Source organism: Schistocerca americana, chromosome 5, assembly GCF_021461395.2.
Source record: "Schistocerca americana isolate TAMUIC-IGC-003095 chromosome 5, iqSchAmer2.1, whole genome shotgun sequence".
Lineage (NCBI taxonomy): Eukaryota > Metazoa > Arthropoda > Insecta > Orthoptera > Acrididae > Schistocerca > Schistocerca americana.
Window position 1 is genome coordinate 570,318,671 of NC_060123.1, and position 25,733 is coordinate 570,344,403.

The window sequence follows — 25,733 nt, forward strand, 5'->3', positions numbered from 1 at the left end:
ACGTCAAGAGCTCAAGTTTTTCCTTGGCAGAAATTGTTTAGTAAATGCAGAACGAATGTTGAAGATGGATACCGCAGTGGACGACCATCAACGTCACGGACAGATGTCAACTTGGCCAGGCTGCGTGAACTCGTACGATCTGATCGAAGATTATCCGTGAAAATGATTGCAGAAGAACTGAACATCAATCGAGAAACGGTTCGTCTAATAATAACTGAAGATCTTGGTATGAGAAAGATTTGTGCAAAAATGGTCCCCAAAAATCTCGCACCATAACAGCGAGAAACACAGAAAAATGTGGCAGCCGATCAGTTAGAGCAAACGGAAATCAATCCAGAATTGTTGATCCGTGTTATCACTGGTGGTGAAAGTTGTTTTTTTAAGTACAATCTAGAGACAAAACGCCAAAGTTCGCAGCGGTTCCCAAAGGGATCACCAGACCAAAAAAAGCTCGCTTGTCAAAGTCAGAAGTGAAATGCATGCTTGTGTGCTTCTTTGATTCCAAGGGAATTGTTCATAAAGAGTGGGTGCCTCCCGGACAAACAGGTAACCAATATTACTACAAATAAATTTTAGAAAGACTTCGTAAAAGAGTTCTTCGCGTCTGTGCCAACATTGCTGATAATTGGATTCTGCATCACGATAATGCGCCATTCCATACTGCTCTGTCAGTACAGCAATTTATAACGTCAAAACAAATTTCAGTACTACCACAGCCACCTTATTCACCAGATATCGCTCCGTTCGCCTTTTTTCTATTTCCAAGAGTCAAAACGGCGGTCAAGGGACACCATTTTCAAACAACACAAGATGTCCAAAAAGCTGTGACGAGGGTATTGGAGGATATTACAGAAGATGAGTTCCAGAAATGTTAACATCAATGGTAGAAGCGCTGAAAAAAGTGTGCGCAATCAGAAAGGAACTGCTTTGAAGGAGACAACACTAAACTTTACTAAAACGGTAAGCAACATTTTTTTCTCACATCAGTCTCATTACTTTATTGTCGGACCTCGTATACTAATACACGACAATGAGTCGTTCAGTATCTATTATTTTGCCTTGTCTGATCTTAAGTTGGTCTGTGCGATTACTGTCTTTGTTCTAATGAATGTAAGTGAAACTTCTAATTTAAATAGTAATTACTGTAAGGATTCAACAGTCTTTCTTTACGTCAGTTCCTATGAATCCTTTACTATCCTGCAGAAACTAAAGTTAAATGTGGCCACTGTAATTGCACTAGCCGAAACTAGCGTGGGTTTGTAGACTGATACTAAATTACTTCCAGTCTTAATAGTCATTACTTGTACCTTCCGTTTAATAGAACCCGAAGAGATCTTATTTATGTTACGTCCGATATTTTATTAGATTACGCGTTGTAGATAATTCAGTCACTAAAGATATTTTAAATGCAAAAACACAAACGGAGGCTACTCAGTACTTTGGCTTCATCAGAATTCAGTGTGTTACCTCGAGAGACGTGCTGTCTTTGCCCATAGTTCAAGAAAGCGCAAAGATATTGTTTAATGCTGAATCACATTTCTCTGTGTTGCAACGGATATGTAGCTGACTCATGGAATATTAATCCTGCCAAGAAAACAAAGATTCCGTGATCTTCTCGTTTTGAAATAAGTTATAATATTAGAGGTCAGTTATAGTTTAAAAATCACGAGGAGGGGTCGTCCCGTTTGAAGATGAACCGTGAATTACACCCGAATGTTGCTCCTAGATGTGATGTATGTCGCTACCGTATACAGGATTCCGAAAAATCTGTTACAGACAGTATGTAATTATCCCTAATCCTTCCTAACTGATTAATTAATTAGCACGCGATATGGATTCTTCTGCCGTGACACTTTATTGCCTCGGACACGTTAGTGGTAGGAGTTGTTTCTCGCCGATTGTGGCGTATGGAGTGTTACATTGATCAGCTCGTAAAGATAAGAACAAGCGCACCTGCAAGTTCCCTGGTATGCCGTTAAGAAGTTTCCTTACTCCCCGTCTTGTAAAGTTGTATCGATGGTCCCGTGCACATGTTGCCAGGGTTGTTTCTAGTACGCTGCAGAAGTTCCGCTATGAAACTCAAACATAGGTTCCATACGGTCCCGATCTCTCCCATGTTTTTGGAGCCGTGAAGAAAGACGTTTATGAACGCGTGTTTACAATCATGGTTCCATAGGCAAGCGCCAACATCTTTCCCTGGAGGCACTTACCCTCTTGTCTCGCACTTGATAGTCACAGTTATGGCGACTACTTTTGAAATAATAACGTTTAATTGCGTTTTCCCACCTGTCTCGTTTTCATTTGACTGCCCATTATATCTTTATTTCTATGTCTCTTTTACTCTCATAATCCCTGTGTATGATTAACAATGCTGGCAGGATAGTCATATAGTCCTCGAATGCAGGTTCTTTAAATTTACTTAACAATGCCTGGTGAGGTCTAGGTCGTCTTTCATACTGTCATAATACGAACGCAGTAGCAGGTCGCTAAATTCGTTCGATGTCTACTGTCATGTCTACTAGATAAGGGCTCCACTCATTGTAACAATGCTTTAGGATTAGTCGTACTACCGTACTGTAAGCAATTTCCGTTACAGAATCATGGCACTTTCCCAGAAACCTTCCAGTGAATTTTAATCCTCTACTCGCTTTGCGTAATGCTGATGTAAGTGGTCGTCCCAATTCATATTGCTTCTTTGTATTACTCACTAAATACTTATACGATCTCTTATGCTAAAGATGTTCACCACTAATTGACGAAGCCCTTGATGCTGTGAGCATAGTCGATGTGTTTACTGTAGATCCATCTACAACTGGGTTTTGCGCGGTTTCTCTAAATCGTTTAAGAGAAATGATGCAGTGGTTCCGCTACTAGGAGACAGCCTTCTTCGTTCATTCTTTTCCTGTTGAGGTTAGTTTTCCGTCTGTAATGGCATCACAGTCAACGAGACTTAAGTCATATAACCTTCGCTAACAGGAAAAGCGAAAATACTTGTATCGCTTAAACGTCTGCAGTGAGCCTCCTCTCTAGCGGAGGTCGCCAACGCACTATCCAGAGGTAGCGAGTTCGAATCCTTGCAGTGTGAGAAATTTTAATCAGCATTTGGCCGGCAAAGGGAGGAGAGTTAGTAGCTTTCCTTCTCGATTGCCAGGCTAGTGCCACAGTCTTTGGTAGCTGTGCAGCACCATCCAGAGTAAAGTTTTACTGTAGGGTACCACTCATTTCTCCGAAATACTTGACCAAGTCAGACTGAGATGTACCTTCACCACGTGGTCCTTGCGAAGGCGCCAGAATTGCATCAGTTTCCAGTGAACGGGTGACAGCTAGCACGGGAACCGTCGCCTTGTATAACTACTTTAGTTGTTGCCTTGCAGCGGCGCTTGGCCTCAGGCGGCCGTAATTAACGCCTCGGCCGGGCTTCGCTTTGAAGCTGTCAGACACCGTGAAGCCGCACTCCCACCCCTCCTCCTCCTCCCCTCCCCTCCCACCACTCCTTTAAACTCTCCTCCCACACCCTTCCCTGTTTACTTACCGCAAAGCTGGCTCCTTAAAGCGGTTACGGTCTAATGCCTTCTTCCCTTGACACCACACCGGCAGACAATAATCACCGACGTCTTGCAGATGACCCAGTTATCTATATTGAAGGACCGTATGAAAATGAAAATGACTGCCCAAATATCGAGTTACATATTGACGAAATTCCAAAGTGGAGCAAAGATTGTCAAATTACTTACACATAAAAAGTAGCGTAAATGAACCATTCGTCGCAATTCATTATGGGTACATACGCACCGTAAAAAGAATTAAAGTTATTCTCATGACACCAAATTCGTTGATTTCGCCAACTCATAATAGAACAGTGACCTTTCGTCATGACTTACACTTCGAGCTAAGATACCACCGCAGCTACTCTGAAGAGTCAAAGAAACTGCTATACGTGCCTGATGTCGTGTAGGTTCCTGCGAGCAGGCAGAAGTGCCGCAACACGACGTGACATGGATACGACTAATGTCTGAAGTAATGCTGGAGGGAATTGAGACCATGAATCGTGCAGGGCTGTCCATAAATCCGTAAGAGCACGAGTGGGTGGACATCTCTTCTGAACACCACGTTGCAAGATATCCCAGATATCCTCAATGATGCTCATGTCTGGGGAGTTCAGTGGCCAGCTGAAGTGTTTAAACTCAGAAGAGCGTTCCTGGAGCTACTCTGTAGCAATTCGGGACTTGTGGGGTGTCGCATTGTCGTGCTGGAATTGTCCAAGTCCGTCGGAATTCACAATGGACAGGAATGGATGCAGGTGATCAGACAGGATATTTATGTACGTGTCACCTCTCAGAGTCGTATCTAGACCTATCAGGGGGTCCTGTATCAGTCCAACTGCACACCCCCCACACCATTACAGAGCCTCGACCAGCTTGAACAGACCCTGCTGACATGGGGTTGTCTGATTCACGAGGTTGTCTCCGTACCCGTACATCTACATCTACATCTACATCTATACTCCGCGAGCCACCTTACGGTGTGTGGCGGAGGGTACTTATTGTACCACTATCTGATCCCCCCTTCCCTGTTCCATTCACGAATTGTGCGTGGGAAGAACGACTGCTTGTAAGTCTCCGTATTTGCTCTAATTTCTCGGATCTTTTCGTTGTGATCATTACGCGAGATATATGTGGGCGGTAGTAATATGTTGCCCATCTCTTCCCGGAATGTGCTCTCTCGTAATTTCGATAATAAACCTCTCCGTATTGCGTAACGCCTTTCTTGAAGTGTCCGCCACTGGAGCTTGTTCAGCATCTCCGTAACGCTCTCGCGCTGACTAAATGTCCCCATGACGAATCGCGCTGCTTTTCGCTGGATCATGTCTATCTCTTCTATTAATCCAACCTGGTAAGGGTCCCATACTGATGAGCAATACTCAAGAATCGGACGAACAAGCGTTTTGTAAGCTACTTCTTTCGTCGATGAGTCACATTTTCTTAGAATTCTTCCTATGAATCTCAACCTGGCGCCTGCTTTTCCCACTATTTGTTTTATGTGATCATTCCACTTCAGATCGCTCCGGATAGTAACTCCTAAGTATTTTACGGTCGTTACCGCTTCCAATGATTTACCACCTATGGCATAATCGTACTGGAATGGATTTCTGCCCCTATGTATGCGCATTATATTACATTTATCTACGTTTAGGGAAAGCTGCCAGCTGTCGCACCATGCATTAATCCTCTGCAGGTCTTCTTGGAGTACGTACGAGTCTTCTGATGTTGCTACTTTCTTGTAGACAACCGTGTCATCTGCAAATAGCCTCACGGAGCTACCGATGTTGTCAACTAAGTCATTTATGTATATTGTAAACAATAAAGGTCCTATCACGCTTCCTTGCGGTACTCCCGAAATTACCTCTACATCTGCAGATTTTGAACCGTTAAGAATGACATGTTGTGTTCTTTCTTCTAGGAAATCCTGAATCCAATCACAAACCTGGTCCGATATTCCGTAAGCTCGTATTTTTTTCACTAAACGTAAGTGCGGAACCGTATCAAATGCCTTCCTGAAGTCCAGGAATACGGCATCAATCTGCTCGCCAGTGTCTACGGCATTGTGAATTTCTTGGGTAAATAGGGCGAGCTGAGTTTCACATGATCTCTGTACACGTCCATCCGCTCCATACAATTTGAAACGAGACTCGTCCGACCAGACATCATGTTTCCAGTCATCAACAGTCCAAAGTCGGTGTTGACGGACCCAGGTGAGGCGTATGACTTTGTGTCGTGCAGTCATCAAGGGTACACGAGTGGGCCTTCGGCTCCGAAAGCCCATATCGATGATATTTCGTTGAATGGTTGGCACGCTGACACTTGTAGATGGTGTAATCATAGGGCTACATTAACACCCATTGAGAGTTACCTTTGAGGATATCAAAGCATGTACGTACTCTCTCGTGGCACCGTAGCTTCGCATGGATACAGGGAAGCCTTCGATCGTCTCTTTGATGATACGCCAAAGGCTTAGATGGTGTGCCGTTCTCCATTGTGACAACACCTGACAACACACAGCACGTCTATTCAGCAAGCATTTCCCGTATCGGAACTGGCAACAAGATGAGTTGGGCTCTCTTCCTCTCTTGTATCGAATACTTTTGGAATAACTGAAATTTTATAATGTTCGCGAACGAATCATATACTCAGCTGAGTCGTTAAGTAAGAATTAATCCCACTGTCTTGACAGTGGGGTAAGCAGAGCAGTTTACAAATTTCAGGAATGGCTTAGCCCCGTACTGGATGAAAAATGGCGATGATAATTTCTGAAACACAGGAGCGACTTCAATCTGTGTCATAGATTACTACTTGTTGTGAAATAAAATTATGTGCACGTGGTTACGAATAAAAATGGTGTGGATATCATTAAATGACAACCATCGGGCGAACAACACCGCAATACACTCATGGCGCTCATCATTTGCTTAGCTTTCATGAAGCACTTGTCAGTTATAATTGGGCACTTCTCTCTGTTTACGAAATGTTTAATAAAGCAAAATACTGTGGGAAAGGGTAATTCGCCACAGCGCTTGCCCAACTGAAGCGGAAGGGTTTGACTTTTTTTGTATCGGACAGATGGTAGAAAAGTTAAAAGCTAATATAACATGCACCTGGTACCCGGATATATAAACCATTAGTTCTCTTTTTAATGACAACCATTCGAAAATACGAGCGAAATGAAAATTTCTTTTTTCGGTTGTATCTACATTGTTCATTTAACCAGCCCTGTGCAATATATCGATTCAGTCATGAAACGTTCAACATAGAACTGCCCTTACTGTACCTCAGTATATTCTCTCTAAGGGCTGCTACACACTGTGCCATTTTCTCTATTAATTTAATCAACTGGTGAGTCATTTAGTAACTAAATTTCTTCTATGACATAATTATTTAGTGGACTTGGTCCAGTGAAGTGGATAATAGGCGGCAGAGTCTATATTTTGTCAGTCATCACTGTTTATCGTGAATAGGCGATATGGATCGTTGGAGTGACGACCCATTAGTCTAATTTATTGTTGCTCATGTGGGGTAACAGTGCTAGTGTACTGTGGACGTCCCTGTACAGTTGCCTTCTCAAGTCCAAACGGATGTAGTAGTGTCATTAAACAGTATTCTTTTCTAACACTGCTTGGTCTTGCAGGTAGCCTTCCAGTTAATGAGTATCGGCAAGCAGCATTCAAACCTGCACTTTTCTATTCGGAAATTTTCCGACAGAGTTGTACAGGAGTAGTGTGCCCGGGTGGATTCTGGCAAAAATCGCTGATGTCAACGCTTGTTGGTTTCAGCATTTCCGGTACAGAGGCAACTGTGCGTGTTATATTCAACATCACTGACCTACCTTCCCCGTTTTGCTCCCGGCCAGTTGCGAAACGTCGACATCATCATGCTGTCAACCAATCGCCGTGGCGCCCTACTGCTTTCCATTCTAGGTCTGTCTTCTGAGAGGACCATAACTAATTTAGCTATACGTATGGTGTGAGATACGGAAATTGGTGAAACTGGCAGTAAAAGTAGGTAGGAAACTGCCTAATTGGTAGGACGCAAAATTCGGAATTGGTTAACTTCGCTGCAAAATTGGCAAATTGGTAGGATATCAAATCCAGAAATTGGTAACGTGGACATATTAGTGGGACACCATATCTGGAAATTGGTAAAATTGGCTGCACAGTTGGCAAAATGGCAGGATAGGTCATAAAATTGGCCATAAAAGTGGAAAACTGACAGGACGGGCTGTGAGCTTGGGAAATTTGTAGGCTAGGCCGAAATGCAGATGTATCACCCAAAACAAATTTAACACTTTATGTAGGTATGTATCTGTCTACTGCATTGAGATTTAAATGCATAGGTCTTCATGTTTCAACACGTACAATATCGTACAGCAAATTAATTCCAACTCCTGTTGAGCAGCTGATGAAACTAATCATCTGTACTCTGTAGTGTAGGGATCAGATAATCTGTAAGAAATAACAATGATAAAACAAAACAACTGATGGTTTTATTAGCAATAAATATTTCTTATGAGCAATAATTTTCGATAATCATTTGTTTGTACTTTAGAAGATGAGTTATAAACATATATATACACCAGCGAAATAGCACCTTTTTTGAAAGACAATAATTTGTATTTTAATGAAGAATATATGTATTTTTTTGTAAACTAATATTATCGGATATGGAGATGCAATTTATTTACACTAAAATTAATTAATCCATACAAAACGTTTCCCAATGAATTTTTATAAAATAAAATTAAACTTTCTCCATCTCTCTCTCTCTCTTTCTCTCTCTCTCTCTCTCTCTCTCTACAGTGCATGGGAAACGGATTAACCAACAGCAAAAAGTGAAGAGAAACTACACACACATACCTGTATAGACGCAACCATAGTGTGCAATCGTGTACATAGTACAAACCTACTCCGCATACACTCATGCACACGTTCATTACTTACAAATAACGACACATTTACACAGTCATTCAAGCAAATAGTGTGAGAACCAGAGGGTCCCTGTCTCACCCGCAGAGAAGAGTCGTTTATCGGTTATGACGCGACACACACACTTTCGGCTGCAGTGCAGTACGTACCACGTGACCTCGCGATTGCAGGCTACTTAGCAAACTATCTGAGGAGTACTGACAACGCCCTCGAGAAAGCACTTGCTGCAATCTCTGATTATGAGAGCGTTTGAGGCCATACGGTACACATCTTTACCCCTCCTTTGGATACCACCTGCAATTGTACAGACTGCATCCATTTTAGATTTGAGTCCCCACAAACTCCACAATCTGCGACACACTCGACACGTCTGGATATGCGGCCGATGATCCTAACAGCATAACACTTCAAAACAAGGAGGTTATTTACTGATGAAATAAAATATTGTTGGGATCCTATTAATTCGTCCTTTTTAAAAGAAAAGCTAAAGAAGGAAGCTGGTAAAAAAATCGCTGTAAAACGTAAACAATTTAAGCGGAATGATGTATAATGCAAGATAAAAGCTATACAGACGGAGAATGAAAGAAAAAAGTCGCGTCATGAGCCCTCCTCCACGGAAACAATAACCTTTTGCACTGAAGAGCAAGAGGAACTGCTACACCTGCCTAAAATCGTGTAAGGCGCCCGCGAACACGCAGAAGTGCCGCAACACGACGTGGCATGGACTCGACTAATGACTGAAGTATTGCTGGAAGGAACTGACACCATGAATCCTGCAGGGCTGTCCATAAGCTCTTAAGAGTAGTACGAGGTCGTGGAGATCTCTTCTGAACATCACGTTGCAAGGCATCCCAGATATACTCGGTAATGTTCATGTCTGAGGAGTCTGGTGGCCAGCGGAAGTGCTTAAACGGGAGAGTGTTCCTGGAGCCACTCTGTAGCAATTCTGGACGTCTGGGGTGTCGCATTGTCCTGCTGGAATTGCCCAAGTCCATCGGAATGCACAATGGACATGAATGGATGCAGGTGATCAGACAAGGTGCTTGCGTACGTCACACCTGTCAAAGTAGTATCTAGAAGTATCAGGGGTCCAATATCACTCCAGCTGCACACGCCCCACTCCGTTAAGGAGCCTCTACCAGTTTGAACAGGGTCCAAGGATTCATGAGGTTGTCTCCATACCCGTACATGTTCATCCGCTCGGTTCAATTTGAAACGAGACTCATCCGACCGGGCAACATGTTTCCTGTCATCGGCAGTCCAATGTCGGTGTTGACGGGCCTAGGCAAGGCATAAAGCTTTGTGTTGTGCAGTCATCAAGGGTCCATAAGTGGGCCTTCGGCTCCGAAAGCCCATGTTGATAATATTTCGTTGAATGGTTCGAACGCTGGCACTTGTTGATGGCCCAGCATTGAAATCTGCAGCAATTTGCGGAAGGGTTGCACTTTCTTTCACGCTGAAAGATTCTCTTCAGTCGTCGTTGGTAACGTTCTTGCAGGATCTCTTTCCGGCCGCAGCGATGTCGGAGATATGATGTTTTACCGGAGTCCTGATATTCACGGTACACTCGTGAAATGGTCGTACGGCAAAATCCCCCCTTCATCGCTACCTCGTAGATGCCGTGTCCCATCGCTCTCGCAAGGACTAGTTTTCTCATCACGTTCAAACTCACTGCATTACAGACGAAGGGCGGTGAGGAGTGAACAGGCGAGGTTGGGCGTCCCTTCGTTTTGAAGCAAAATTTCAAGTTAAACCATAATGAAAACTTCAGCGTCGATGTACAACAGCGTCAACAGGAGGACGCTGCCAGTTCAGAGGTGTTGGGTCTGAGAGGAAGCCAAGTGGGAGACGAGAGTAGATACATCTTTTCGTTTCGGTAGCCAGCAGAGAAGAGAGCGTCGCCTTCGTGTCTACGTCTCCTTGCCGATCGCACCACGGCAGTACGTTATACTCGTACATACCTTGCACACTATTGGCTACCTCTGAGCGGACCGCGGAAGCAGGGGCGCCATGCGCTCAGCATTTTTACCCATAGCTAGCTGAGTGTTATTCTCGCGAACAGCTCGTGGTGTGAGCTGGGAGTTAGCCAGGCCAAGCCAGCTCAGAGCAGGGCTTCTACGTTAATGGAAGTTGAAAGGAAGATAAATTTTTTAAAAAAATTGTTTGTTCCCTACCAGAGTCCCTTCTGAACTAGCGGCCCTGCACAGCATCTTATTACTTAATACTGTGATTAATGAGTACAGATGGTACGAGTAAGAGGAATCAGAGATTGACAGAGTTCGAGAGACGACCATCCCGCGACTTGCAAATCAGTTCCAACTGCAACTAACGAGCTGAAAAAAAAATCAATCTCTTTTCATCCCGTCATGAAGGCTGTTTTTCTTTTGAAACGTCACAGGCTCAGGTGTCGGAGACGCCCTAACGTGGAGTGGACGCCACCTGGCACTCTGCGGTATCGCCGCCAAGTCGGACGCTTCCTTTGAGTGAACTGTTGCGCGCGTGCTCAGATCGGCGCTTAGCCTGGAAAGGGCGAAGAGGGCAGTCGCTGAATAAAACGGGTCGGCACTTTCTTTGTTCTGTTCATATCAAACGCTTTCCCTCCCCCTTTTTTCCCCCCCATGAGCCGCCTTTCCGAGCCTTTGAATATGGAAACGCAATTAAAATTTAAACCGGTGCAACGTACGCCGGCAGTTTATACATTCACTTGGCAAAAGTCTGTAGAGGAACACGGCAAAATTTCAACTCTCATTTCCTACCCCCTGCACGTCTCTGTGTATGCTCTCTCTCTCGTACGCACACACACACACACACACACACACACACACACACACACACACACACACAAGCGCGCCCGTGCGCTTTCAACGGCAGCCTCGGAATCAAAATAATCGAACCACATTAGCATATTGCATTTCCTGGTCAAAGTAATCACATAACTGCCATGGTCGCGGCAGTATTATGCGTGAGCCCATCAGCTGGAAAGGTTGCAGCTGCGAGCACTACGCATCAGTTCATTCAGTGCCCCTGGCAAGACCTCAGAACAGAGTCCTCCACCCGTTTCACCGTTAACTGCACGAATCCTCAAATTAGGACAGGCGGAAGAGGTGGTATAAAATGACAACATTACGATTTCAGCGGAATCGCTGAAAATACGAATGCATACGAAAGTTGCTCATAAAGCCGTTCTACGAACTCCACTTCCTGATCCCCCAGATTTTACCACTCACGGCAGAACGGGCAATTACTGATATAGAAATAAGAGGAATTAGTCGGAAAATAGGAGAAATTGTTTGATTCCGTATTTAAATATAGTGACATTGGGTGCTTATTTTGTTATGGACTGTGGAAAAGGCTAAATTTGTTTAGGTACACTCAGAGATTTTTAAGTTGGTGAAAAACTGAACGGAGAATTTGCATTCATTTCAGCTGTAAGACTAGAATAAAATGAAGTACCGCATTGGGAATGCTGAGTATTGCTTTTGGTACTTATGAATGATACAAATGTTTGCAAATGATAGAAACTTTTCGAAGACGTTGGCGAAGACTTTCAAAATGACGAATACTTTGAATACTCAATCAGTCAGCAACCGATGAGAATGTAGAAAAAAAGGTGAGGATAATGGTTATTGATAATCGTGGAATCATATCAGAGAGGTTGCTTGAGGATGTTGGATAATCATTAATGACATACCAAACTTGAAACGCGTAGCAGCAAACTTCGTTTGTAAGTTTTTGAGTTTCGACTGATAGAAGGGCATAATGAACAGTACTCATGGCTTTCTGGTTGAAATTTAAAATAGGATAACTGTTCAGATAGCTCGTAACCGATGTCGAAACATTGGTGTTTGCGGATGATGCCAAAACAAAGGTCCAGTCATACCAATGAAAGCTTCTTGAAGAACCAAGACCTATTGAAGCTCGTAAAGTTCAGTTGAATGTTATGCTAATTTCTTAGAGTTCAACGGTGTCACATTGTGAATAAGAAGTACATGCTTGACAAAATAAGATTGTTGAATATATTTATGAGCGAGAACGGCTATAGGTATTTTCAATGTGAGCACCATTTGTCACACGGCACACATCAAGTCTACAGCCGAGTTCTTCCCTAACGTTGATAAGTGCGTCTTCAGGGAGTGTAGCAACAGCTGCTTCAATCCGGTTTCTTAATTCAAGGAGGTCTGCTGGTAGCAGAGGCACGTACACACGATTCTTGACGAAGCTCCAAAGGAAAAAATCGCATGGCCTTAGGTCGGGTGAACGTGGATGCCATGCAAAGCAAGCCCTGTCATTGGGCACCTTGCAGCCTATCCTGCGCTTGGGTACAGTGAAGTTCAACCAATCGCGTACTTCGCTATGCCAGAGAACATTTATAAGGTTCTTGGTAAAACTGTATTAGTTGCTCTTTGATTTGACATATCATTTATAACTGTAAGTTTAATGTAATAAATATTATAAAGCGTTAAAACCCCGATATTCATTTATAAATGTATATGTTAAACAGTGTCAGTCTGAAAAGGAAACGCTATGGGACTCAGGCGCTTAATGGACACAAGTAGCAATAGTCTTCCATTTATACACCACGTGTTTCAAAGTCTTTGCATCCAAGAACTAGTATTTGTAGGCCCTGGGACCAAACTAGCAGGCTCTACTTAAGCAGGTACACTTCGTACCACCTACCCTAGTGACTAGGCAGAGTGATTTTCAACAATATATATGTCCGAAAGAACAGACACCATCTTCATATATATAGTTAAGTATTGGTTAAAAACAGTCTTCGTTGCAATTTTTTTTTCAACGACGCGTTTCTCCTTATTTAGGCATATTCAGGTTATCTACATAGAAAACAGAGCATCTATTTGAGAATCGCGATCGCGTTGTGCAGACTTGGATAACCTGTAAGCATGTATAAACAGATCAGCTATTGAAAGAGCATATACCTTAATTTGGTATTTCTTAGAAGAATCCTTTAGTCAGTGTAGCCAAAGGGCGTCGTCGAATATATCAGGCCAACATCGCCTTCGATAATATAGTTAAGGCTCACCGGCCATTTGACCATCTTCTGTGCGGATGCACACACATTGCCCGAACTCTTACGGGAATCGGTAAAACCGCGAGGAACGAGTGTAATGCGCAGGGGCACTACGAATATAGTGCGGGACAATAAGTTGGGAATGTGGGTCTCACGGCAGGCGTGCCAGAGATCAGTCCTTGCAGTCGCACTATCCTCTGTGTCCTCGGTGGCTCAGATGGATGTACTCGCTTCGGCAGATACATATACTAAAATTAGAACGATACAGTGAAGATTAGCACGGATCCTGCACAAGGATGACACAAAAAAAGAAGAAAAAAGTTGGACAGAGCGTTTGTCATGTAAGCAGGAGATCTCAGGTTCGAGTCCCGGTCGGGGCACACATTATCAACTGTCCCTGTTGACGTATATCAACGGCTGAATGCAGCTAAGGGTATTCATTTCACTGTATTGGTTTTAATTGTAGATTTGCAACAAGAAAACCTTAAGAATGAGAGTCTCCAAATGGAGAAATATTTTTTAGAAGCGGATCAGTAACTTCAAATTTGCTCGGCGTTTTCCCTTTCCACGTGGAGCAGATGACTGAATTACAGGCAACACACTTTGCATATGCAAGCCACAGAATGAGTTTGCCGTGCCACCCCTTAGGGGCATAACTAATACAAAATGATGCCCGAAAGCATCAGAAAATACACTACTGGCCGTTAAAATTGCTACACCACGAAGATGACGTGCTACAGACGCGAAATTTAACCGACAGGAAGAAGATGCTGTGATATGCAAATGATTAGCTTTTCAGAGCATTCACACAAGGTTGGCGCCGGTGGCGACACCTACAACGTGCTGACATGAGGAAAGTTTCCAACCGATATCTCATACACAAACAGCAGTTGATCGGTGTTGCCTGGTGAAACGTTGTTGTGATGCCTCGTGTAAGGAGGAGAAATGCGAACCATCACGTTTCCGACTTTGATAAAGGTCAGATTGTAGCCTATGGCGATTGCAATTTATCGTATTGCTGCTCGTGTTGGTCGAGATCCAATGACTGTTAGCAGAATATGGAATCGGTGGGTTCAGGAGGATAATACGGAACGCCGTGTTGGATCCCGACGGTCTCGTATCTCCAGCAGTCGAGATGACAGGCATCTTATCCGCATGGCTGTAACGGATCGTGCAGTCACGTCTATCCCTGAGTCAACAGATAGGGACGTTTGCAAGACAACAACCATCTGCACGAACAGTTCGGCGACATTTACAGCAGCATGGACTATCAGCTCGGAGACTATGGCTGCGGTTACCTTTGACGCTGCATCACAGACAGGAGCTCCTGCGATGGTGTACTCAACGACGAACCTGGGTGCACGAATGGCAAAACGTCATTTTTTCGGATGAATACAGGTTCTGTTTACAGCATCGTGACGGTCGCATCCGTGTTTGGCGACATCGCGGTGAACGCACATTGGAAGCGTGTATTCGTCATCGCCATACTGTCGTATCACCCGGCGTGACGGTATGGGGGTGCCATTGGTTACACGTCTCGGTCACCTCTTGTTCGCATTGACGGCACTTTGAACAGTGGACGTTACATTTCAGATGTGTTACGACCCGTGGCTCTACCCTTCATTCGTTCCCTGTGAAACCCTACATTTCAGCAGGATAATGCACCGCCGCATGTTGCAAGTCCTGTACGGGCCTTTCTGGATACAGAAAATGTTCGACTGCTGCCCTGGCCAGCACATTCTCCAGATCTCTCACCAATTGAAAAGGTCTGGTCAATGGTGGCCGAGCAACTGGCTCGTCACAATACGCCAGTCACTACTCTTGATGAACTGTGGTATCGTGTTGAAGCTGCATGGGCAGCTGTACCTGTACACGCCATCCAAGCTCTGTTTCACTCAATGCCCAGGCGTATCAAGGCCGTTATTACGGCCAGAGGTGGTGGTTCTGGGTACTGATTTCTCAGGATCTATGCACCAAAATTGCGTGAAAATGTAATCACATGTCAGTTCTAGTATATTTGTCCAATGAATACCCGTTTATCATCTGCATTTCTTCTTGGTGTAGCAGTTTTAATGGCCAGTAGCGTATTTTGTCTTTAACGAAAGGCGTTCCCCATGATGTGATCTATCGCCCCTAAATGTTTGACGCAAAGACTTCGAAATATCCTGTGTAATGCTCAGCCGGTTATTATTTTGTGCACTACTGCGGACTTTCTTTTGGGTAATTAAGTCTACATAGATTTTTAGTTCAAGGTATTTTAGTGTTTTAGTTGAATGGATTGACTGTCGTGCACTGGTTTTATTCTGTTGTGTTTGTGTGTTGCAGCGTCCCGTATTCGATATGAGATTACGAGCGGGAACATAGGCGGCTCGTTCGCGGTGAAGAACATGACGGGTGCCATCTACGTGGCGGGCCCGCTGGACTACGAGACCAGGAAGCGGGTGAGTGCGGCGAAGTGCATGCGCGCGCGCCTGCAGTCTGCCTCCGTGGCTCCCAGCGGAGCGGGGTGGGCCCGGGCCGGCAGCGGAGGACGTGTCGCGTAATTGGCCGTCCGTCGGCCTGCGACAGGCGAACGGGAAGGGGCGGGGCACACCGCGGCTGCCAGAAAGCCCGCCACTCCACCGGACATCACTTGCTGACGCCTGCACTCACTTCTAAGGGATGCGTGCGCGGTGGATAGACATGAAGTTTTAATTATCACATCGGAAACTACAACGTTACATCACCAATTGTTTCTTTGTTTGTTTACATGTACTCTACAGTCCCCACACGACCGTACCGCGTCGCTAGAGGGCCGAAACAAAATGTAGCCCATTGATAAGATGGCGTATCGTGAAGTAATTTATTTACGGCAGCAGCGGAACCACCGCATCTGTGTCGGGCCTATCGACATGACTTCTTTATCCGTCTGAGTTGCCCTGACACAGAAGCAATAGTTCCGCTGCAGCCGAAAATAAATTACTTAATGACACGCCACTTCATCAGTGGGTTCTTCCATTTTGCTTTCGACCCTTTAGCGAAGCGCTACGGGGTTTTCAATGTGTACCAGGGCTGCAGACTGTACCTGCAAACACACACACAAAAGCCGGCCGGTGTGGCCGTGCGGTTAAAGGCGCTTCAGTCTGGAACCGCGTGACCGCTACGGTCGCAGGTTCGAATCCTGCCTCGGGCATGGATGTGTGTGATGTCCTTAGGTTAGTTAGGTTTAATTAGTTCTAAGTTCTAGGCGACTGATGACCTCAGAAGTTAAGTCGCATAGTGCTCAGAGCCACACACACAAAAAAAAAATCAGTCCTCTTTTCTATGCGACTAACCCTCAATTGCGTATCTACAGAGAATGAAACAGGATGTGTACGACCCGGGACAACCGGGAGATCCGGAAAAAACCCAGGAATTTTTTCATCCGGGAGAAAACCGGGATAAACCCGGGAATTTTTCGGAACTCCAGAATTTTTCATTTTTTTAGTTTTCAGTTAATTTTTTGTGATTTTGATGGGTAAGAACCAATCCTCTAACAAAGGATATTACTGTATCCCGCTTCTGCAGAATAATACTGCAGCAAAAACAAAAAAAAAAAAACAAAAAAAAAGCCTGCGGTGTGGCCGTGCGGTTCTAAGCGCTTCAGTTTGGAACCGCGTGACCGCTACGGTCGCAGGTTCGAATCCTGCCTCGGGCATGGATGTGTGTGATGTCCTTAGGTTAGTTAGGTTTAAGTAGTTCTGAGTTCTAGGGGACTGATGACCTCAGATGTTGAGTCCCATAGTGCTCAGAGCCATTTTTGAAAGAAAAAATACGAAAATAAAACTTAAGTCGCAAAAGAAATACACCATATACAACAATAAAACACAGTGCTCATACAAGCGTTTGGCAACTGCAAAGTGTGTCAAAGGCTTTGCGAAGAGTGTTCCTTGCTTCCTAACAACAAATTGTCTCCGATGAGCGTGACGCCACAACTGTTTACTTTAGATTCGTTTAAGCAGTTGCGGGCGGGCTCTTGTGCACGTGCAGTTGGGTCGCGTATGATAAGTACCTTCTCCCGCTTCTGGCTACAGACGTGTGGTTGGGCGCCACTATCTAATATTGCCCCTGTTCGGAAATATCGGAGATCCGGGGCTGATCCACAGAGCAGTCTGAGTTGTAGTGGGGGAGTCTCCACGTGACTCGTGTTCACGTTTAGTGATGTTGCTGTTTCCTCTTCGTTTATTGCTCTCTCATTAAACGAAAACAAAACTGATATCTATGGTCGTGAGCTATCAAATGAATTAAAATACGTTCGCATAATTACGGAAGGCTAAAATATGTTATTAGTTTCATGTTTTATCTCCGCCTTTCTGACAGTCAAGCATTAGTCGCCTTGCTGCAGAACAATGAAGTTATTTTTGTCGGTTTGCTAAAGAAATTTGGCTTTTATTAATATTTTCCACTGGGTCAGTCAATTTATTTGAAACGAAGCGTTCAATTCCATACTACGGGCTAGTTTCAACTGTTCGCTGCATTTCCAAAGTGCATGTTTTTATCTTCTAGCACGTATGGCATTATGCCACAGTAAAGAACCAAACATGAGATAATACAGTACCGGTACTCGAGAAAATTTACATACGAATGTGCACTTTAATCCGAATTACGCGTTGTAGTATGGATCACGAAATTCCGATGATCTTGGAGTGTCCTCTGATGTCTTGTTTCTTTTATGACATAGTGTAAGATCTTTTAATGTTTTGCACCTACGAACATACGGGCTTCCTGCATCATCGTAGCTGCGCAAGCGTGGTGACGCCTGTTTCTCGCGCTCTCTGGCAACTACTGAAACGAACCTATTTCTAACAGGTCACGGGAAAATATTGCGAATGGTTGTTTGAAAAGCGTTATTTTCAAAGTAAATTTCCTTTTATGCAAGATGAATTATGTGCGAGAATGTAAGATGAATTTCTTAAATCACAGAGCGTTTGACTCTCATTTAAAAATCAAGTCTTTGAGGACGTACATTTAGAAAAACTTCGAGCTCAGAAGATCAGACATTTATGTCTTTATTAAAAATTTTGCTGACACATTTGTGTGATGTACCTTAACGTGTAACACGCGCAAAAAAGTTCAACATTATATGTGAGAGCTTAGCATCGCTTGCAGCTTATTAATCTTCGAGGCCAATATTGTATGTGAATGCTTTGTTTTTCTTGTAGTAACGCTGTGTATGTTAATTTAAACCATTAACTTTTCCTATTTGTGTGTACGCGCTACTTAACAGTGATATTGCTATTGGCTGACTACATACCGTATCCTACGCTAGAAGATCCGCTGTCATCAGCTGGCGAGATTACGTGACGAGCTATGAATGGTACAAAAGCGCATTGCAATCTTGATTTCAATGCTTGGGAAAGTAACATGCGGCGTTTGGTGGAATTTAAATTTACATTTTCGTAGTACGAAAGTATGCAGCGTACATGTTGCTGCACATCAAAGATCTTTCCAAAACGTGTCTTTATTTTTTTTTACTGAGTTTGGTTTTCTAAAGGTCCAGGGAAGTACTTCGCCGGTGTATAAAACCACAAGCATTCAAAGGATTGATAAGTTTTACAGTTCAGAGGAAAATTATACTGTCACTTAACACGGAAAAAGTGTATTTTCACTCGGGAAAAAGTGTAATTTTAACTCTGCTAGCCAATTCCAGAGGAAGTATAGTGTTTCCAAAGCTACGACCCACATTGGCTTGGTTCACCACTAAAATGTTTCGTGCACTTTGTGACAGATGTGCGATGTTTACAAGAAACAGCTTCTTGAGATCTTTAAAATGTGGTCATTTTATGTGCTAATTAATTAGTTTTACTTTCTGTCGACTTCTCATTTTAGAGCTACAGTAAAATGAAGGCTCTACAAATAATGCTTTGTGTGAAATATGACACTTCACTTTTCCATTCGTTTGAGTATTATCTGTAGGTCATTTGAGTTTCCGTACACATCGAAGTGTCACCCAGCCGAAGTTGAGATTAATAAAGCGTAGTAATTTCAACCAAATTGTACTGCTGGCAGTCAACAAAACAACATGCAGTGACTGCACAGCCATTTCTTTAAGTTGGTTGAGGAGGAATGCTTCATATTTCAAGAGGTAGTGCAATCAACAGTTCGTATTAGATAGTTCATTTAAACACGTATACACCTATCTGTAAGTGTAATATTACATGTGTTACCTTTTTATACAAAAAAGAAGCATCGAAAAATCAGCAAGAGTCCAAAAATAAAATAGTGATGCAATATGTTGTTTCAAAAATACTGAAACAAATTACAGCAGTCAAGATTAAAAATTCAAAAAACCATTCCCTCGCCCTCTGTAAACATTGCACCCCTCGTCGCAAAACTGCTTGCAGTTCAACGGTGATCGTCACTTTTTGTATTTCTATGAGGGCAGCGTTGTTCGTAACGCCATGAACTAAGAAGACGTTCTCTGTGTTTCCTTTTACTTTGCAGACATTTTCGGGTGTGCAGCCGCAAGAAATCTCCTTCTTCTTCTAATATTTCGGCTGTATAACGTTCAGCCATCTTCAGAGTGAGCCGCAAGACTGCCGCTCCAGTGCTCGCTTTGTCTCTTTATACTGTCGTACCGTGCGACTGCGCATGCGGCCACAGATGCAAATGCGCCAGAGACGTTGGTCGGCGGCAGAGACGTGCATAATGCGCGAGATGTATCTATGACTCCGCAGTTGATCTGTGTTGGCATATCGATATATCATTGTGAGCTGCACTGTGTAGACGTCTTTGCGAGTTTATTACAGCAAGTGCCGGATTCCACGATTTATCAAGATTGAAACCACTATCTCTATTAATAAAAATTCGTCGTCAAGCGAATGTCAATAGCCTCCTTCACTATCGAGTCCCAAAAGGATGATGTAGTTGCCAAAATTTCGACGTTGTCATGCAACATACTGTGACCATTATCAATATAGTACTCTGCCACTGCCGACTTGTTAGATTGTAAAAGTCGTGTGTACCTCCAGTGTTCTGTACATCTTTCTTGGACAGTGCGAGTTGTTTGTCCGATGTAAGAAAGGCCACATTCACATGGAATTTTGTAGACTCCAGATTTTCGGAGCAGCAAATCATCTTTGACGGAGCCCACGAGTGTAGCTGTCTTGGGTGGAGGACGAAAAATCACTTTTACTTTGTGTCTGCCGAAAATGCGTCCTATTTTTGATGAGAGGCTACCCACATATGGCAGGAAGGCCACCGATTTAAAGGTTTCTTCATCTTCTTCTGCTTTCTTTGTGGCCTCTTTCGGTTTCATTTTCAGAGCCCTCTGTATTTGTTGTGGAGAGTACCCATTGTCTTCAAACACTCTTTGTAAGTGGGAAAGTTCGTCTTGCAGACTGCTTTCGTCAGAAATAACATGCGCTCTGTGAGTCAAAGTTCGGAGAACACTCATTGTCTGGGCAGGTGATGGCAGCTATTTGCACGTAAATACAGATCGGTGTGCGTGGGCTTCCTATACAATTCATGTCCCAAAGTGCTATCCTCTCTGCGCCGAACCAAAACATCCAAGAATGGAGGGCATCCCTCCTTTTCTATTTCCATTGTGAACTTTATTTGATCGTGAGGGAGTTCAGATGTCTTAAGAAGTCTTGCAAGTTGTCTTCACTATGGGGCCAAACTACAAAGGTGTCATCAACATACCTCCAGAATACCGTGGGTTTAAAGTCAGCAGATTCAAGCGCCTTCTCCTCGAAGTCCTCCATAAATAAATTGGCCACCAGAGGGGATAAGGGACTACCTATGGCGACTCCGTCTGTCTGTTCAAAAAATTCGTTGTTAAATAAGAAATATGTGGAGGTCAGAACATGTTTAAATAAAGCTGAAATCTCTTTGTCAAAACTTCTTTCAATAAGCTGTAGAGATTCTGGAAGGGGAACCTTCGTAAATAGCCACCACGTCAAAACTAACCAATATATCAGACGGGTTCATTTTCAATGATTTCAGTTTACTAATGAAGTCAGCCGAGTTTCTTATGTGATTTGATTCGCCATCACAGACCACGGTGACCAAGGAATGTGTCCTGTGTGGACGATTTTACCTTTTACTTCGAGTATGCTGGAGCATCGTTATGACGAGACAATGGGCCTAGTCGTACAGTTAACAACAGTGACATCTCATTATGCACAAAGTTCCCATGTGTGAGACTTTAAACACGATTCTCTTAAGACTAAAAGATCCTTTTAGGCTACTACTTGATCCTACCGCGACACACATTTACAGAGAAACTGTGTTCTTTAAGTGAATACACAAAGGTGTATGGATTTTTGTGTGAGCTATTTCTATTGCTTACGGGGTTTCTCTTTAAAATAGCTTCATCAGTGAACAGCATGGATTGCAGTAATCTGCGGTTAAGGGTTACCCATACATAAAACGGCATCCACCGGACTTCGTCGACTACGTGGAGATGTTGCGCGCGCTGCTACGTCTCTCATGACCACGTCATCGACGGACGTTAAACCTTCCTTTGTTTCCAAAGAAAACGGGGCAGGCAAACACAGTACGTTCTTTCTGTCTCATCAAAGTCCAGCTGTGAACCTTAACGACACTTACTGGCTGTATCTGTTTGCAAACATCCGAGAACAGCAGATCTTCCCTGCCCCGCTTTTTTTTTCTGTTACGGGTAGCAGAACGCGTGTACTGCCGGAACCGATTCGTTCCTCTAAATGAATTTTGATGCCGCCTGTTTCCTCCGTGTTTTATTAACTTCGTATCCTATGTCAGTAGCGATTCCATTAAATCAGTACTGATGCGACATGCTCGTCTCTTGTAACTGTTTTCCCAGCACCCGTGACATATGGTAATCCTGAACCTATTTACGAATGCAAAACGCCAACCATTCGCAGCACATATGGCTGCAAAAATAATTAAATGAAATAAAAGTGAGGCATACATAATACATTGTTATTTCGTTATTGCATTTCGTTAATGCACTGCGCACTTTTTGCAGTACGGTTATACCCGCGAAAACAGGTAGCTGTTCCCTCTCGTAGTAGATGACAGACCAACGCGAACTAGCAATTGCCTTCCCGCACCCCCTCCCCACCCACCGTCCCTACACCTCTCCCCTGCTCTCTAAGAGGACCCATACCTCAACGGGCGTATCTTTCATCATCCAAGTCAGACGAGATCTCTGCTGGAGACCTTAATATCCAAAGCCAGGACTATACCTGCACCGAGATTAATCATCAGAAGCATCAAGTGTTCTATCCGTGATATTAGGTCAGCGTTGTCGAGGAAACCAAGACTCGACGCCGTTCAACCAAGCCAGAAGGAACAACATTGCGCGTATTCCATTCTGCGGTGCAACAACTAGTAAGATAGGCCGAGTCCTAATCAGGCAGGGAATCAGACCAGTCTTCTGGTCACCCAGACAAATTTAAGAAATTGTTGCGACCTGAATCTTGGCGTGAGAGTATCAGGGATTTATATAATATTCCTTGCGAGTGGTGGTGGTGGTTAGTGTTTAACGTCCCGTCGACAACGAGGTCATTAGAGACGGAGCGCAAGCTCGGGTTAGGGAAGGATTGGGAAGGAAATCGGCCGTGCCCTTTCAAAGGAACCATCTCGGCATTCGCCTGAAACGATTTAGGGAAATCACGGAAAACCTAAATCAGGATGGCCGGAGACGGGATTGAACCGTCGTCCTCCCGAATGCGAGTCCAGTGTGCTAACCACTGCGCCACCTCGCTCGGTTTTCCTTGCGAGTGCGGCAGCAGTTACGTTAAGTTGTCTGTTCGAACTATGAGCGATTGCTGTATTGAACGTAACCATCACCTCAAGTATAGGAATCTTGAGAAATGATCGGTGGCCGATCACAGCCTGTTAAATAAACACCAGAATATGATTGAAAATATAAGAATTGTGGCCCTCGCACCGAACTATTGGGGCTCTGTGATTAGGGAGGCAATGGAAATTGGACTGTGTTATATCGACTGCACCACCAACGTAATTTTTGGACGTAGGGGACGCCACCACAACAAAAGCCTTCACCGTGACGTAATCTAGCCAATCAGGCGCCGTGCTCTGGGCATGGAAGTAAATACCTCGCCAATTTGACAACGGTCAGACTGAGCCCCTGAAGACGACGAGGGAAAACATTCTCGGCAGCTTGTAATTTTATCGGTATTCGAGCGGCAAGTTAAGTAAGAGTCTTTTATCCATCAGTTTCGTTCTGTTAGAGATGTGCCCTCCAAAAGACGACGTCGGATCAGATGCTACTCTTAAAATGAAGGTTATTTCAGAACGTATCTACAGGAGTCAACTGGTGTTTGCGCAATCTGCAGCTCTCTTACGTCCACCTTTAAATTCATTCATCCAGTGACGAACAGTGGCAGGGGTGTGTTCAAATGAACTTCCCAGACACTCTCTCTCCATTCTCTCCACTGTTCTGGAATGAAAATGTTTATATCTAAACCCGTACTGTTCAAGCCAATGGTGGCGGAGTGTACTTCGGCTATATATACTACCACTGAAATTTCTCTCATTCCTGTTCTATAGTGCATGGGGAAAAAAAACTGTTTGTAAACCTCTTATAGAGCTCGAATTTGTCATTTTATCGTCTTTATCATTTCACGAAACCTCCTCTATCTCGTCTTTTAATTTACCTGCTAAAATTCCATGACTCACGAGCAGTAGTCAAGAATTAGTCGGGTGATGGTTTTGTGTGCTACCTCTACGCTGTATAGGATTCTTCCAGTGAATCTTACTAAATATACACACCTACTTTTGCTACATGTAGTTTTATCTTGTAGTTCCACTTTCAAGCCGGCCGCTGTGGCCGAGCGCTTCTTGGCGCTTCAGTCCGGAACCGCGCGACCGCTACGGTCGCAGGTTCGAATCCTGCCTGGGGCATGGATGTGTGTTATGTCCTTAGGTTAGTTAGGTTTAAGTAGTTCTAAGTTCTAGGGGACTGATAACCTCAGATGTTAAGTCCCATAGTGCTCAGAGCCATTTGAACCATCCATTTTAAAGCACCCAGAACGCATGCACTAACTTGCGCAGAGAGAGGGAATGAATGGTCCCCACAGCACGAGAGCAGTGAAGTACCTGTCCGATGTTGCAACGTAGTATCATGCGCGCAGTCTAGCAAAGAAAGCACTGAATATGTTAGGAATAAATGACTATCGAATACCGAAATGATGTCCTACAGTTGTAACCTCCCCGGAGAAATGAAAGAAAATGTTTAAAAATGTGAATATTCATTCTGTTAAGTCTAACCTCCCCGTAATTATTATTAAATGATATGAATTGAATGAAAATGCAATGGGAGCCAAATGTTAGCTTCCCACAGTCGTAAAACTCAATGATAATAACAATGTACAAAAATATTAAGTCCCCACAAAATTAACGTTATGATCAACCTGATAAATTTTATAAGGTCATCTGCGCTGACCTTAGGCCCTGTGCAAATCTGATAAATTGATTCTGGCAGGAAAAGCATAGGAAGTATTGTTTCAATTGTAATGATTATTTTCTTAAAAAATTGCTTTCAGAACAAAATTATTATTGGGGCGATTCTTGAACAAATTAATTACTGTTAAGATACATTACATTATCAGATGAGCGCAATGCTGCTTCATTACCTTATTTAAAAATACACCTCGTCCTGAACCTTAACCAGAGCCCCATGTCGACGCCCGCCGACTCCTCACACACAACTGCGACTGTCTCTCGCGCGCTACTACGTGCTCTCGCGACTCGCTACGTACAACAACTGAACTGTCGCGCGGTCAAGCGCAGACTAGCAACGATAAATAACTCTCTGGTCAGAGATTCTGTCATGCCTCGCCATCGCTGCTACCGAGTACATACGCGTTTCACAGTTAAACGTCGTTCTAAAATTAGGAACAGATTAAGCGGTAGTTTTCAGCAGAGAAGGGAGTAAGCTTAGTGTTTAATGGCTCGTTGACGACGAAGCCATTAGAAACGGGACGCAAGTTAGGCTTTTCCGATAATGGGAACGGTAATAGGCCGTGTCGTTTGGAAAGGAACGATCCCAGAATTTGCCTAAAGTAATTTATGGAAAGTACTGAAAGCTCAAAACCCCTCCGAAATTCGAGTCGAGTGTCTTGCCACTGTTCCATCTCTCTTGTTCTTGAGCTGGTCGTCGACGGAGCGGTAAGTCCCAATCCTCGTTTCTTGCATAGTGGCGGCAATAATTCGTTACCGTCATTTTAATGTTGCAACACATTCTTCGTAAAAACAGCA

At 43.8% G+C, this 25,733-nt stretch overlaps 1 protein-coding gene and 1 pseudogene across 1 annotated transcript in view; both read left to right on the forward strand.

Moving 5' to 3' along the window:
• LOC124615300 (neural-cadherin-like) overlaps nt 1-25,733 on the forward strand; it is an 874,915-nt gene that overhangs the window by 737,515 nt on the left and 111,667 nt on the right. Inside the window, exon 4 of the mRNA XM_047143087.1 lies at nt 15,831-15,946. Coding sequence (XP_046999043.1) covers nt 15,831-15,946 — 116 coding nt within the window. The remainder of the gene's footprint in view (nt 1-15,830; nt 15,947-25,733) is intronic.
• Nucleotides 13,729-13,843, forward strand: LOC124617271 (annotated as a pseudogene).